Here is a 16,966-nt window from a genome sequence, read left to right as displayed (position 1 = left end):
GGTAAGTCCCCATTGCCGGGTGCTGGGAAAAAATGACTCTGGGGGCAGCTGTTCCGTTTTTACTGGCATGGCTACCGCTGGGGTCACAATGAGGCCCATTGTCAGTGCCAAGGCTAATTACAGGTAGGTGCTCTGTTCAGCAGTTTATCTAAGCAAGAAGAAATAGTATCCTTTTTAAAAACAAGTTTTATGTCTGAAGCAGACTTTGAAAAACTGACACAACAAGGTAATGTTTTTCTTGATTTGACCAACTGCCAAAAAGTAGAACACTAGCTTACATTTAGTCCTAAAATGGATATTGTTTGTTTTCTCTGAGCTCTTTTGACCCTGTTTGGACTTTTTTACAAAATGTCCAATGGTCATAACAGCACAACATCTTTTGTGAATGACCTTACAAAATTAAGAGGGGCACCCCAATTGAACTCGAAGGGAGACTGTTGGGGAGAATTCTCATAAATGTGCTAATTCCCTTCACCTTAGAGACCCCCAACAACTTTGCTGAATTTTGAGGACTTCATTTTTTTTACCTGGAAAGAGTGTTAGTGTATTTTGATGTGTGTTTTACACTTGTGTTCTTTGATTATGGAGTTTTAGATAACTCAAAGGCATCATCTTTTTATGTGTGTTACACAGCACCCTCAGTGCAGTGCCACAGGGATGTCTTTTATACTCTCCAAAGGTTTAAATACCTTCTCTGAGATAAACCACTGTTTTCCAGAGAATGTAAAGTGAAATTGATTTTACTAGTCTTTCCAAATTCCTAGATGCAGCACACACCATTTTACAATGAAGTGCTGGAAGGGTTACATAGTATCCCCTGTGTCTAAACACTCATTTAGCAGTCAAATGCTAGCCTTGCCTATTGAAATGCTGGTGGCAGTGGCTTTGCAATGAACTACCATGGTTTTTCCCGACCGCATACACCGGTAGATAAAAATCACAGAGCCATGTTTTTCAAGATGGGGCCTTAAGACCCTTTGTTAAAACGAGTCCCAGTCTTCTTTTTTTGCTGTTTCTTTTTGGAAAGCTCCTTCTAGAGTTTGTCTCTGCGTGTCAAACCAGGTTTGGTCCCTTTGTCCGTATGCCTTTAGCAGGCTTCAGGACTGAAGTCCGCCTCTGGCGTCTGAGTGTCCGGGGTGGGCATGAAGTGAGGGAGGTGCCTGAAACTCCCTGTGCTTAGACTCCTAGGAGACCCATATGCACTATGACGTGATTGGCTGGCTGACTGTCCAGCAAGGACGGCTACCCTGCTGGGTGAGTGACAGCTAGGCTGGAATGAAAGGGAGAAAACTATTTAAAAGGCAAGTCTCTTGGACTGGAAAGCAGAGTCGACCACTGGAATAAAAAAAACGAAGAAGAGCTGGAAGGGGACGACTGCTGCAACTCCTGGACCATTGGTTTGCCCGGTGAAACCCTGCTGCAGGTCCGAATTGCCAAGTTCATCTCGACAGAGAGGCCCCTTCGAGGACTACTTCTTCCTTTGAGTTGGTGGGACTAATCAACTCGTAAGCCACCTGGACACGATTCTCAAGGCTGCTTAGGATTAACCAGGTAGAGGAATACCAGCTTGTGTGCTTGAATCTACCACTACTGGAACTGAAGTGACTCCATCTTGTTTGCTTTTTTGATGATCCTGTGCAGTGCAGGAGTCCCCCAATGTCCTCCCTCATGTCCCCACGACTGAGGCTCAGGAACAGTGAGATCTGCAGGAACTGCCAGGAGCCAACAACTTCAGCTGCATTTGTTTCTTCATGCTAAGGTACTGTGCCAACCCGATTGAGAGAACGCCACTCTTGCGGTGAAAGTTTGTGAAACCTTCCCAACTTGCAGGCCTAATGAGTTTGTGACACCACAAATGATTATTTTTCGCCTGAACTACTACTAACAACTTTTGCAAAGACTATACCGTTTGATACCAGAACTGCTCTTTCCTATCCAGAACACTAGCCCATTGACTTTGGTCTGGCCTATTGACTTGAATTGAACTCTTCTGGTGGACTGAAACTATTTGCACTGTCTAACAAGTACATGTGATCTATTTTACTTACCTTGTCCCTTTTGCTCACTTCTAAGTAACTGAACTGCAATTTGGCTCCTATTTCAGGGGAGATCAAACTGTCTCAAAATCTTAGAGTTTTGTATTGAAGTGTTTTGGAATATAAAATTAAGTTGCCTCCTTCTAGTGAAATGTTTTCTAAATGATTGTGTAATAAATTAATAAGTGTTTTTACCAAGAAAACCTGAGTATAAGTGTCTACTTGAACCAGTACGATAAGAAAAGTCCTCTGTGTGATTACTTGTACTGCTCACATTCACTCTTGAGATAAGCCTGGCTGCTCAGCTCGCTACCAAAAACTGTGTGGTACAGACTTATACCAAAGGTTGGTTTGGCTAACACCTGTAGTCCTAATTGTGTGTAGTGGTCCCAGAGGGTACTGCATGCAATTCTGGCTAATGGAGACCATTTCAGTTTTTCTCAAACCGGTATGACCATGCTACGTTCTAGTGATTCGCACAGATAATTATGGTTAATGTCACCCACATGCCATAATGAAAACAAGAATGCTTGTTAGTAAGGAGCACTTTTGCATCAATCAGTTCATGATAGGCCTGAATGAACAGACACATTTCTGTCCACATAAGTCGGACCAAGACCCGTCTTGACTCAACAGCACACCTGTGTCATACCCAAACTCGCTGAATCTGACTTGCCTCCTTAGAGCAAGAGAGCTTGTGTGATGCACACCCAGTCACAGCCACGGAATGTAAACGTCTGTCTCTAGCAAACTTTGGGAATTTCAAAAAACAATCCTTTGTTAGTTCGCCTGCTCGATCAATTTAAACACTATTTCGGTGTTTAACCTTATTGAATGGGTTTCACTTTTATATTTATAGTTCAAGAATGATACATTTTAAATGTTCCACAGTAAACTAGATCAGTATGTTTTTTCTCTTAACTTTGGGTTACACTTTTAGTGCCATGGACTCCTGCCATTATCATTGGAGTCATATTGTTTCTCTTGCAGGTTTATTTCTTTTGGCTGATTCTTTTTCTTTATGTCTAATTCAGCTTTAAGCTAGGCGAGTTGTTATTTTCACATTCAGATGTAAATCATACCGTATATATTTTACAGTCGGTGTCAGATTCAGGACTGTGCCTATTGTATTTCATTATTTGCAATCATTTGTATGAATATGCTGTGCCATTAGCTTTACATTCTCTATTTCATGTATTTCTTTTTCATAAACCAGTATGGTATATGGATTAATTAAAAATGATACATATTTGCTAGAATTGACATTCACTTATTTACCAGTTCTTCAAATGCAGTACCTTGGACATCATTTTCCTGTGCTGCAACATTATTATAATTTCATCATTATTTCTTGTAGTATATGATTCAGGGTTAGAAGCTGGAAATCCCCAAACACCCCATTGTAGCGAAGTCAGCACTAACGAATGCAAGTACTGTACCTGATAACGTCTCATCCTTTCCCGTCAGGCTTCTATAGGCTAAGGCTATCTCTATTCTGCACAGGAAGCACGAAACAGCAAGGGCCACAACAACACCCGAAGAAACAATTGCAATAATCATCCCAGTTGTAAACGTTTGGCCCGGAATATCCGTAGATTTTTCTGAAAAAGATAGCATACAAAATATTTTTTTGTTTAAAATAAGCAATAATAACAGTACATTCACAGAAGGTACACGAACCACACAATGTGCTACAATTAACGTTCCCCTGCACCTGAAGTACAGTGCTGCGGTTTCTGGTGCTTAGGACAACACACATATAATAACACCTTGTAATGTGAGTGTGTTATGTTTTGGCAGATTCCTCAAAGGGCGGATAGATCAATGAAACTTGTAGCATTACTGGTAAGATTGAAAAATCTTGATCAGCAAAATGGCGGATGCACTTAATGTACTGCAAATCTACAAATTTACAATGCCTTTTTTCAATGACAGCATGCAGCTTTAGTGGGCTTCATCTGATCCTATAGGGTGTATAAGTCATTTAGATATCTGCCAATGTAGAAACCTACACCATTTCTGACAATTGCCAGCCCTTACCAAGTATAATGCCATAGTGCAGCTCCCCCCTAATGTTAGTTCACACAGCAGCACAATAGGTCCCAGGTTTTGATTAAGGCGCTATATAAATAACGCATCATTATCACATCATTATCATTATTGTGTCCTTAGCTATGTCATAATTCAGACCAGACACTCATTTGTGCAGTGAACTTTCCAAGAAGTCGAGCCGGCCAAGGTTCAGCTCAGCAATTCTTAGTAGGTGCCCAAAATGATGCCCTCCTCCCTGATAACACTGTCTAACATGTAAGAACACATCTGGTATCACAGACCTGTGTGCCGGGCTTTGTTTCCTGCTTGCAACATTGTTTCAGTATGATTCCTTTCCCTGTCTGGACCACCCCTTCCATTGAAATGCATGTCTATTGAAAAGGGAAAATCGAGATCAAACCCCTGCCCCCTCACCCCAGGCGCAAATACAGAAGAACAGCAGGAAGAACAAGGAGCGCACTTATCATTTGAACCAGGCCCCAGCGCACTCATGGGTGACATATATGCTGAAAGACACCCACTTCACCAACAGTGCAACTTCCATGCTACATTAGAATCAATGCAGCAATATCAGAATCTACAAACACAAGAATCCCTGTTTAAAGGATTGCAAATGCCTATATGAATTAACATGGTCTAATTGCACAGTGTAAATCCATGTTTCAGGAAAATTACAGCCAAGTTCATTTCTCTCACTGAACACCAGCTGCAGATGCCTTCACCAATACTCCTCGCAAACCCACGAGCAGCCAAGGTCGCGCAGTCAGATAAGATTGCTTTCTGCAGACAAACATGTTTTAATTCTCCACGAATGCGACTAAGCCACGGCAAAGCACCAAAGCCCAGTGTGTTTTTTTTCTTTTCTTTCTGGGAACAAAAGACATTTTTGCAAAGACGTGCACAACATTTGAAACATAATTGTAACAAGAATGGCTCAGCCCTGGGCAATGAACACTGGGAGCCCAGGGGAGAAAAAACCTGTTTCAGCTAAAAAGTTATGGGAACAAATTCATAATGCAACAAGCTAGAATTAAGTAATGGTGGGCTGGTACAGCTAAACCAACCCACTGACGCAAAAGTCTAACATCCTATTATCAGGCTCTCTATAAGGACTGCATAGGTAACCTATTACTTAGCAGCCAATAACAGGAGGAGATAGGTTTCTGGGAGCTGATCCAATTCTGTGAGGTCAGCCTGCAGTGTGATTACAAAGCTGACTTGCAAGCCAGTCCCAGGGGAGACGGCGCCTGAACTCTCGATGTGCACGACGCTCTGCGTGTTTTTCTTTTTCTTTTTTGCTGCCCAGAAATAAATGCAGTTTGGAACATGTGGCTGCCTGCTGGGGTCTCTGTTGCATTTCTGTGGGCCATATGGGAGGTGTTGGGGTCTCCCATAGCTGGTGAGGGTATAGCTGCTGGGCCCCACAGCCCTGGTGGGGGTCCAGCTTCTCCCCAACAGTATCTTTGGTAATGAGAGAACGGTGAATGGAGGGGGGAGCCACTCACTTGTGCTGAAGTCTTGCAATGTTGTTGGTTTGTTTTGTCTTGTTGGTCGCCTTCTAATAAATGGTTCACCATTACACCAGAATTGTTGGTGGTAATTTTTCCACTACAAGTTTGGTGCATGACTCAAATTGGAATCTAGATTGCTGCTGCTAAGTGAAAGGGTCGCCGGGTGCACCTCCCGGAAAGACAATTCTGTTGGATGGGAGAGCTGACCAGAGCACCCAGAGACTCAGAGAGGGTGGATATAGCAGGTGCAGAGGAAATAGCCAAGTTAAGTCTTGTAAAGTTTTGTCTGAAATGGGTTGGGGTAAATGTTTGTCTCTGAAATCTGACCTCTGAAATCTGTTGTGATTATCCAAGGATGCAGGAGGGAAAGTACCCTGCCGATAAAACTATTTATCTGAATAAGAAAAAGTTAAAGTGGTTGGCGACCACAGATTAGAAAATAAATTGAAAAGCAGCCTGTCTATGTGCCATACTGACTTAAGAGACCATGAGACTGCAGCACCGGTCAAGGTAGTGTAGCATGGGTTAGGGGCTACAGCAAATGTGTTCTATATGTGTGTGAAGAAAATATTTGGAGAGCCCTGTGGTTGTCTTGTCTTAATCCTATACCTTCATAATTGTAACCCTAAATGCGCAACTCAGTTGTGACCCTGCTTTATATTTCACACTCTTCTCTATCCTAGTATGAGGCTGTAACAGGATTTGTTTCTACCTGTTATGTGTCTAGTCTTTGACCCTTACCTGCCTTTACCTATCCAAGTCTGCATTGTGGGTAGCATAATGAGGGATATAGGCTGTGAACCAGCGGTCATATGAAATCTGACCAACACTTGCGAGTGTCACTTTCATTTCAATACTGGAGGAGGAACTGAGGCCAGGTGGTAATACCTTAGGCTCTAATTAGACATGGCAGAGCAGTCAGTTAGGAGCCATACCCACAACTCCAGCCCCGGGACATGGCATTGCAGATGGAGGTAGAAACAGACCTGATTCTGTAACAATTCATACCATGTCTTACCCCTGTGAGAAACGGTTCAGGGCTGTCTAGACAAGTGCCACTTCCTCTTAAAGGAAGTCCAGCACACTTCATGTTTACTCACTAATCGCACAAAGCATGAAACTACCTGGATAAATGGCAGAAATATACACAGAGTGAGTCACCTAGACACTTATCCCAGGACGGCACATTCGATTTAGACAGAATAATGAATTTGCGCAAGGTATTAGAAAATAAAGGTGCACGTGCACACCTAACGGCGATGGGACAGTTATCTAGATGGGTATACCGTAGCTACTAAGAGACAGACTGAATCCAAGACCAGGACATTGAAAGACATTCAAGAAACACTCCAGGAGAAAGGTAAATCCCTGAAAACCAAGTAAATCCAGGTACAAACGTTTATATTCTGTAATCCAAAGGTACCACCCATTAAAGGAAAGTCCCCAAGATATTTTGGACACTTACAACCTTGACATTTTAAAAGCCACACCCAACCAACAACTGCCTAGCACAGATGCTACCCAACCACCTTATCATCAGTCCACCACTAAAAACATCTTTGATTGGTATGTTTAACCCGGAATTATGAGCTCAGGTTTCCAAACATTGTTTGCCTTCCTCAGGCGCTTTTGAAGGGTTCACAAATTTAACAGTTAATTCTAGTAATGGTGCATTTCCACTGAGACAACTCCCAGTAGAAGGCAGTACTTTAGTTACTGTGCATTCCCCTCTGGAGCGCTACTGATTTCTTTACTATTGATCAGAGATTTCCAAAGATATGTGAAGATCCTGTTAAGTTCCAGGAGGAGCTTCTGGTCATAATAGGTTGCTAGCGCCCCACTTATCTAGATTCAAATCAATTGTTACAAGCAGTGCTGCCCACAGATAGATTTACCTTGCTCAAAGAGTGTACCAATTGGCACGCTGAAGAACTTGCCATTGCTATGGATTTGAACACTTTCACTGATAGACTGGTAACAACTATTTGTCCTTGAAAGACTGATTGGTATGGAGAATATCCTGAGGAATACTGAGAGCGCTTGAAATAATGCTTTGAACAATACGCTGGAATTGTTGATGCAGCCCCTATAGCACCTCAAGCTATAGTGGCTCACATAATTATGGGTGTGCAACCTACGGTATCTTAAGCTATTAAGTCAGTACTAATAGAATCGGAAGGAAAGGGTTTGGTAGAGGTGTTATTAGCTACACAGCACATTCATTAAACATTTGAAAGACAGAAAGAAACTACTGAATGCAGACAAATGACAATGCAGATAAAGAGTTTACAGCCTCCCCAGGGAAGCAAAGTGTTTTGCCCATGCCAGGTGGGCGAGCACAGGGAAGAGGGAGAGGAACACCCCAATCATATGAGCCAGAGGAAATTGCTGAGAGGTATTACCTGAACACATACATTGATCAGTGCAATTTCTGTAGAGTTTGGACACTGAAAAGCCGAGTGTCCACATTGGCCTCAGCATGATGGTCAATGCGGACAGCTAACCATGGGAAATGGAATGACAAAGTCTCAGACTCTACTTTCACCACAGAACAATGGGTAGGATTACCAAGGGGTATCTGAACTTGGTGCACCACTTATATTGATTGATCTTACTGCCCTGTATGTTGATTGTGTTATTGATGGTCAAAACATTTCATGTTTGGTTGACACTGGAACATCACACTCCACACTAAATGTTTCAGAATTTTCATGAATGATACATTTGATGAAGTTGTTAATGCAGTAAGTATAGGTGGGACTCATATAACTCATCCTGTGTCTAATCCACTTATGGTCATGATAGGCCCAATTTCTGGCCAACATGCATTCTTGCTGAGTACCAGTTCTCCTGTGAATTTCTTTGGATTAGATTTACCGTGTAAGCTAAATTGCTCTATTTGCTTTTCCTCTGATGGTCCATACCTTGATATTCCTGCTCACAGAGAGCACGAGGTGCTGTCAGTATTACAGAAAATTACCCTGACACTCACTGCTCATGACAGGAACTGTTTGACCAAGTGATAGCCAAATTATGGTCTACCCATGCAAATGACACTTGTTATATGGTTAATGCTGAGCCAGTCAAAATTACTCTAAATTCTGCCAACCCCCTTTTTATTTGTACCTCAGTATGCCATTTCCCTACAAGATGAAGAAGGTATTAGCCCTGTGGTAGAATCCCTTCTCCAGCAAGGTATTGTTGTACTAACTCACAGTCCCTATAGAAGCCAGGTAAAGATGTTTACCATTTTATTCAGGTTGTATGTGCAGTAAATGTAGCTGTCCTACCAACTTTTCCTGTTGTACCTAACCCTGATACCATGTTGTCATATATTGCCTACACCAGTGAAGTACTTCATTGTTGTAGATTTGATTTGTGTTCAGCATTTTTCTCCATAACCATACATCCGGACAGTCAATACCATTCCGCATTTACCCATCAATCAACTCAGTATACATTCAGTAGGCTTCCAATGGGATACTTAGAAAGCCCTACCCTGTTCTCCCAAATTTTAATGAAAGATCTTGATTCAGTTCTGTTTCCAGGAGGGTCGACACTGGTGCAGTATGTGGATTATCTGCTCATAGCCTCTCCTTCCTGGAAAGCTTGTGAGGAAGACCCTCTTATTCTGTGGAAAGAGCTTGCTGTAAAGGGTGACAAGGCATTTAAAGACAAATTGCAGTTGTGTCTGCCTCATGTGAGATACCTGGGCCATGATATTTCTGCTGGGGAAAGACATTCGTCCCAGGATCCTATTGTAGCAATCCAAAAAAGTCCCCAAGCCCTAGACCCGAGAGAGATGTGAGGGTTCCTCAGGATGGGCAGTTACTGTAGAAAGTGGGTCCTGGGATAAATACCCATAGCCCCTTCAGAACCTCACGGATGATTCAAACCCTAAGCCACTGCCATGTTCTAAGGAAGCAAAAGATGCCTTTCTTCCCATTAAGCAAGCACTTACAATAGCTTTGGCTGTAGATTTGCTGGATTACAGTAAGCTCTTTTTGCTGTTCTGCGATGAACACAACAGGTTTGCTCAAGGTGTTTTGACTCAGTAACACAGAGATAAGCACCGGCCTGCAGCCTAGCACAGCATAGCTATAGATCCAGTAGTCCTGGGACTCTTAGCCTGTCTGCAAGCGGTCACTACTGCTGCCCTGTTGATAGACAAGACTGACTCCCTAGTGCAGGGACATCTTCTCATGATCGCGGTTCCACGTGGTGTGTTGTCATTATGGCTTAAAGGGAATAAACAGCATATGTCAAATTCCTTTATCATCTGATATGAAAAGCTCCTTTTTTTGCCAATGTAACTTTAAATCAATGTCCAGTTCTGAATTCTGCTTCTTTGCTACCAACCTATGAGGATGTTAAGCTGCATGACTGTCAGGTTGTCATGGAGACACTCTTTTCACCCAGTGTTGATTTATCCAATGTACCTTTGTCGAATCCTGGCCTGATTCTTTTCATCGATGGGCCTTGTATCTGTGTCCCAGAAATTCTGTATGTATATGCATGCTGTTTTAGAAGCATATCGATTACCACGGAAAAATCAGCACAGGTTGCTGAACTTGTGGCTCTCACCCATGCTTGTGCTCTTGGCCAAGACAGATCGGTTAAGATCTAAAACGATTCCAGATAGGCCCATGGTTTGGTCCATGACTTTGGAGTCCTTTAGAAGCAGCAAAGATATTTAACATCCACGGAAACCCATTTATTAAATGGAAAATATGTATCAGCTTTATTAATTGTGTTGTTACTTCCCACAACTGTAGCTAGTGTTAAATGTAAGGGACATGATCCCTCACAGTCATTCACAGCCCAAGAAAATACATTTACAGATGGTGCAGGTGACTCAGCGGCCTTTCATGGGTCCAGGCTCCTAATTTATTTCTTGTTTGTGTTGCAGTTCCACAGTCACCAATTACTTCCCTTTCCAGTCTGGCAATCCTACAAGCTCAAGCCCTAGAAGCCGAAAGGTGACATGGACACAACTGTATTGTAGATAGGAGTAGATTTGCTCTGACACTCTCCAGGTGGCTGCCTGGTGTTACCTAAGGTACTTCTCCCCTAGTGGTCTGTGAAGCACACAGTTTAACCTATTCAGGTAAAAATGCTATGATCACTTTATTGCATTGAGATTGGTGTCAGGGTTATTGTGAAAATGTTGTCATATGTGTAACATACAATGTTTGGAGAGCAGTACCCATGAGAATGTCTGTACATCCTATACCAGAAGGTCAATTTTCGCATGTCCAGACATACTTTATACAGCTCCCTGTCTGAATGAATTGCGTCTATTGCTTGTTTTTGGTTGACATATTTTCTGGGCAGGTGGAGGCATACTCATGTAGAAAAGCACACACTGCACCTGTGGCTAAAAAGTTGTTAGCAGAGTTTTAGACCCCTGTTTGGATTTCCCCTCAGTAAAGACAGCGACCATGGTACCCATTTTACTGGACAAGTTACTAGAGAAGTGTGCAAATCATTCGTAATGACTCAGTAGTTCCATTGCATTTATTAAATGTGGACTACCATGCATGTAGAATGTCAGAATCAAGACCATAAGTTAAGGCTCTCTACAGTGTGTAAAGAGACAGGGTTGGAATGGCCACAAGCCTTGCCCCGGGTTCTGTTTGCCATGCACAATAATCCACAGCATAAACACAAACTGTCTCCCCATGAAATCCTCACTGGTCAACCTTTTGAGAATGGGAACTGCACCCCCAGCAGTTTCCCACATTTTAAGTCTGCCATTAGTAGATGAAACATTGCTCCAATATTGTTGCATATTGATAAAAACTATCCAATCTCTCCATGCTTAGGTCCGTGAAGCCCTGTCTGAACTGGCTACTGAACCCTGCCACCATCTGCATGTAAAACACTGGGATCTGGTGAAGTTCCAACTGCCAAAATCTGCACTCCACCCTAGGTGGAGTGGGCCGTACAAGGTCCTCTTAACCACGAATTCCACACTGGAGTGTTATGGAATCTCAGCTTGGATGCATGAGCCGCATTGTAGCCTTGACATCACCCCCACAATTACCAATTTTCCTCGGCTTGGCTCCAGTTCCACCACAGCCACCGACTTCACCACCAGTGATGCTGTTAATCATTTGCCACTGTCAGACACTTCCAGTGTTGCCGAACAGAACAGCCAATGCCAGAAGGCGAAGATCAGTCAATATGCTCACATTCTGAACCGGGATCTGCAGCCTCTAAACCCCTTCCACCTCTTCCACACAGTGAGGTCCAAGTGGGAGCTACAGTGAAGGCTAATTCATCAGGCAGTTGAATTTTCAGAAGAAACAACCCTAATTCAGACCTCACTGTTGGTGTATCATCTTCAGTTTCTGTACCCTCAAAACACAACCTTCAAAAGGTACGCTTTGAGATCCCATGGAAGAGCATATAGCTGTGAACAAAGCAACAACTGGCCACGTCACTCGCCCCTGGATTTCTCTCCTCAATGAGGATGAATCTCACTGAGGAGGTGGTTCACTGGCAGAGAGTCGGAGCCCCTACAGGTGATTCACCAATATCTGCAAGTTATGGCCCCTGCTGGTATAATTTGTTGGTCATTCTTTTTGTTACAATGACCCTTATATGCAAACAGCTCTTGGACCTGGGATACTTGCAGTTTGGACATTTAGCTAGAACCTTCAATCATAAAGTGTGTAATAAGAAAACAGATTCCTGGTGGAACCTTTGAATGATGATATGTTGTTTGCTTCAACTTCACACAGTTTATAAACATTGAACTGGATGATTCCTATAAACATTTAACTGGATGTTTTGGTCTGTTTTGGTATGGCGAACATATTCTACTTATGTCTTGCACGTTACCTACCTTGATAAACTAAACATACTTTGTCTTCAAGTCACAAACTTTTGTGCTGGTGTCACAACCTGATTCCTGAACTCAAACGTTTGAAGTTTGGACCTAGTGCACACTATGGTTTTTTTTTATATTTCTGTTATCAGTGTTACTGTGAGAATTTTGAAATATTATTGCTTTATTTCAACTGATGATTTTCACACGACGCGTCATGAAAATGATGGTCCCTATGCACATCCCTGGGTTTACCGTGAATGCACTTGCTTGTATCTTTCCTGGCAGTGTGCCTGTATTTTCAATCTTACTGACTGGTGGGTCTGTGCTCATTTGCCACATGACTTATCCTTTAGGTTCCCTATCGCACCTATCCCATTGCAGTGGGTTGGGTGTCTGTTTACCTCTCAAGTTGGGTATCCTTTCCAAGGCCAAGGACCATGTAGGGATGCTCAATCCCACTTAGGCTTTATCATTCCTCTGAATTTTCCCACCCCCGACCGAGTATGCACTAAGCCAGTAGCAGTCCACCTTTCTTACTCAGCAATTGATCTGTATGCTACAACAACCCAGGTCATCCGTTCATGGGAATTAGCAAATGTCATTATTATCTGTCCACCAATTCCAGTGTAGTGATCAATAATGTTACATTTGCCTTTGACCATCATTTGAATTTTCTAGTTTAGGTATGCTATGTATTCTGGAACCTTTTACCTGAGTGGGGACAAAACCTATATCTGGATACCCATTAATTAGGGAAGGAGTTCTGGTTATTACATTGTCCTCTTTACTGCACCTTTCCATCAATGTCTATGTATCCCCACACCTTTTGCTTTTCTTTTTGTATCTAACCTGTTATTTTTGCAGTGAAGCCTTAAACAAAGAAGTTAAACACAGTGTGGCTATACATCCACATGTGCATTTCTTAACTTTAATAAAAAATGTTCCTAAACGCACAGTATTCTCTATTTGCTATTCCATATAAATGTACACTTTCGAATCTTCCAGTCCAGTGCTGTTTTTTTTGCATTGTGAGACTTGTAGTCGGAGTTGTGTAATGGGAGATGTAACATTACAAATCACAGAATGCAAAGAAAAAAACAAGACTTGATAAGCACCTATAGATTGGAATGGGTCATGTTGGCTAGTATGCATGCGCTGCCAACATATTAAACTTCCATACACCAAGTGCTATTTAAAAATGTTGTACACATCTTTTGAATCTGCTTTTCCTTTCTGCTTAAATGCAAATATGCATTTTTCTTTTACTTTCATGAACATGCATCTAAAAAGAAACATTTTTAAACGCACAGCATTGTAACTAACTGCCAATTGATGAGAACAGGTGCTTAATGTTGTAATACATGGCATTTGGTAGAGTGGTTAAAAAGAAAATATGCTTATTGAGAAGCATAGTACAAGGCAAGTGGCAGGAGCCCTGTATAGATACATTTGTAAAAGAGTTGACAAACATACTTTAAAGATATAAACATACAGCAATGTCTATTTAGATGCAGATGTTGCTGAATGTGCAAATATAAATCTTGGAGAGTTTTACAGTAGAGTGTGGTGCTGGTGGCTGTGAGTAGCCGGAGACATGTACTTTGAGAGTTCAGGAGTACATCTGAAGTGCTGAACTGAGAAAATAGCATTACATGTAGAATTTCTGGATGTGATGTGATTGGTGGATGGATGTGTGATTGTTTAAAAGCAGCCAAAGAGGGAGAGTTACAAACATAAATGTAAAAAGGGTAAAAGTGTTGTACTCTGCTATGGAGTCCACGGACACTGATGTAGTTTGCGGACACCACACGTGCCGTCCAGGTCTTTTACGAATGCCTGGCATGGAAAGGGTACTGCAGAAATTACGGACATTCATGGATGTCCATGGACATCAAGGGATCAGCCAATGAGGTTTTCTGGGTGTGGTGCACAGGAAGAGAGGGTAGCAGGAGTTGTGTTTGGTGAGTGCACTGAAGATGGCTATGGATTTGTCTTTGAGGAATCTGGGTGTATGGATTCTGGGAGACACATGGATCCATTGGCTGAAAGTGTACTCTGAGAATTGTGGATTGTCTTAGAATCATGGATTAGATGAATTTCAAATTTCATGGTATGGAGTTTGAGGAATGAAGTGGGTGGATTGTCTCCCGTTTTTGTGAGAATATGGTTCACTTGAAGCATCCAAAACATTATTGTAGTTCACTGTGAGGGCAACAGTTTGGGCTATGCTACTGGAATTTTATTACAGTTTGGAATGAAGAATACATTTGGAAAGTTGATGGAACTATTTCCACATTCTCAAATTATTTGTTCTCGGATAGCTCAGAGACAAATGTGGATGTGTTCGAATTTATTTTGTCCACAAATTGATAAATCAAGGTGCAATCCGAACAAAGATGTAAGTGCGTTTTTGCAGGACATTGGCATAAAATTTGATATTGTCAACAATTTTTGAACAGATGGAGTGCATTTGACTGATGCAGGCAATCAGATTTTTCTTGAAAACATTCAAAATGCATTGAAGCACTTTCTGTGAAAACATAGCATATGGCTACAAGTATTATTTAGTATTTGAAGTAAACAAACAGGAAAACTAATTTGAAGTTTTTTTTTTTGAAAGTTAAAAAAATAATTAAGTGCAGTAGAATATTTGTTAGTTTATTACGTTAAACCAACTAATAACAAAATATGAAAGCCAAAAAGACAAAAAAAGGTTATTTTAAGAGCCACCATTTTTTAACAATATATTATTAAAATGATTTTCAATCCCCCACCCGCAAGCCTGGAATTTCCCAGGTGTCTACCGACTACTACACTGTCCACAGACTATTCAGGCTACAAAGGGTCCTTTGATATTTTTTTAAGTTCTATTTTTGAAAGGTGTAAGGTGACTCATAAAGTAACAGTTTTTTTTGTATTTTGTGATTATGTATTTTTTGGGATTTTTTTGTTTTTATAGGAGGGGCAAGGTAAGGTGGGGGAGGGAAGGGAGAGAAGAGGCACCAACCACAGAGATAAAAGGACAGGCGAACATGGGAAGATGTTGGGCGGGCCTTACATTTAAGGTAGGTGGCAGCGTTTCCCATGCACCTTGACCACGGCCTCAAAAGCACTTTGAAATTGCTCTCCCTCTGCAGATTGGTGCTTTGCAATACAAACATAGTACAGTGACCCTCAAAAAGGTGAGGGTCAACAGCATTCTGGATAGACTGCAAGGTGGCCGCCGGGATCCTCTGCCTCAGTGGAATATTTTGTGTGGTGTGAGGAGCAGTCAAAGAAGATGGGGTAGAGGCTGTAAACCTGTTTCTCCCTGAGAAAAGAACAGCCTTTCCCATAGCACCCAAGTGGTTGGATCAGATGTGGTGGTGCATGGAGGTGGTCCCAAAGGAGCACAGCCCAGGTTTCCCACGACTGAGTGGGTCCCCAAACTCACTGCATCTTACCTTGACTGCACGAGCCTTCGGTACAACTCCCAATGGTGGTGAAAAACCACCACACATCAGACCCTTGCTCGCTGCTGCAGGTAGGCACTTCCTCTACCTCATCTTGCTCTTCCTCTTCATCCTACTGTGCGTCCCCATGCCTGTTCCTGTGTCCAGGCCCTGCAGATGGCTGTTGTGATGTGGTGTTTCAGGCTGGGGGAAGAGGAAGGGCCATGACAGATGAAATTGGATTCAAATGTAGCTGTTCTGCAAAGCAGGTGCTGTGAGCTGCTCTCTCCTGGATAGCCAGATTGAGAATGACTGGACGTAATCGGTGGGTCCCTTCAAAGGAATCGTCCGTGGGCTGTGCAATAGTCCATGGACTACCGAGTCAAAAATAGGCCTTGGAAAGTTGTGAAAAGCTGACTGGTCAATTAGTATTGGGTCTAGGATCTCTGCAAGGGTACACTTTCAACCTGAAACACCTTAGATTGGCAAAAAATGAAGTTTTAAACTGTCCGCAGAGAACAGACACCATTCTTGGGCAGGTCGTCGCACTATACGGGTACAGTCACATGATGACATCCGGGGACGTCTGCAATGCTAACGGGGCGTCCGTGGACCCCGTCGAGTGGGAGACAAAGGGCGTATGCACATGGATGTCCACAAATGAGTGTGCTGTCTGCTGACTTATTAGAAGTGCGTTATGCGAGAACGGACATGTCAGGACACAGCGTGATTTCCGCGGACACACCTTATTGCTAACAGACATGATGGGGGTGATTGCTGGGGGCAAGGGAGCCAATTACAAGAAGGACAGTGATAATAAACATTTCTAAAAACATGATTTTTTACATTATTTAAAACTACCTTAACATTATTACTAAGTTCATCCAATTTTGCAGACAAGATCATGATTTCATTATGTGGAATTTGGGATAGAGATTGTCTTTCTGATTCTTGGGATTCTCCATAATTAAATTGGGGTGTTGTTTCTTCATGTAAAGTATGTGCTTTAAGAAAATAAGAAAATTATTTGAATGGGGTCTGTATAAATTACATTATTTGTTTCTATTGAAAGATGTATTGTTTACCATTAGATATGTCATC

At 42.2% G+C, this 16,966-nt stretch overlaps 1 protein-coding gene across 2 annotated transcripts in view; it reads right to left on the bottom strand.

Annotated features, from left to right (window-relative positions):
* LOC138525566 (interleukin-18 receptor 1-like) overlaps nucleotides 1-16,966 on the bottom strand; it is a 574,775-nt gene that overhangs the window by 23,796 nt on the left and 534,013 nt on the right. For both annotated transcript variants that reach the window (XM_069635601.1, XM_069635603.1), the window contains exon 8: nucleotides 3,476-3,637. In XM_069635601.1, the coding sequence (XP_069491702.1) occupies nucleotides 3,476-3,637 (162 nt within the window). The remainder of the gene's footprint in view (nucleotides 1-3,475; nucleotides 3,638-16,966) is intronic.

The sequence above is a fragment of the Ambystoma mexicanum genome, chromosome 7p, assembly GCF_040938575.1.
Source record: "Ambystoma mexicanum isolate Mex_15411 chromosome 7p, UKY_AmexF1_1, whole genome shotgun sequence".
Lineage (NCBI taxonomy): Eukaryota > Metazoa > Chordata > Amphibia > Caudata > Ambystomatidae > Ambystoma > Ambystoma mexicanum.
This window is presented reverse-complemented; position numbering and strand designations above follow the sequence as displayed.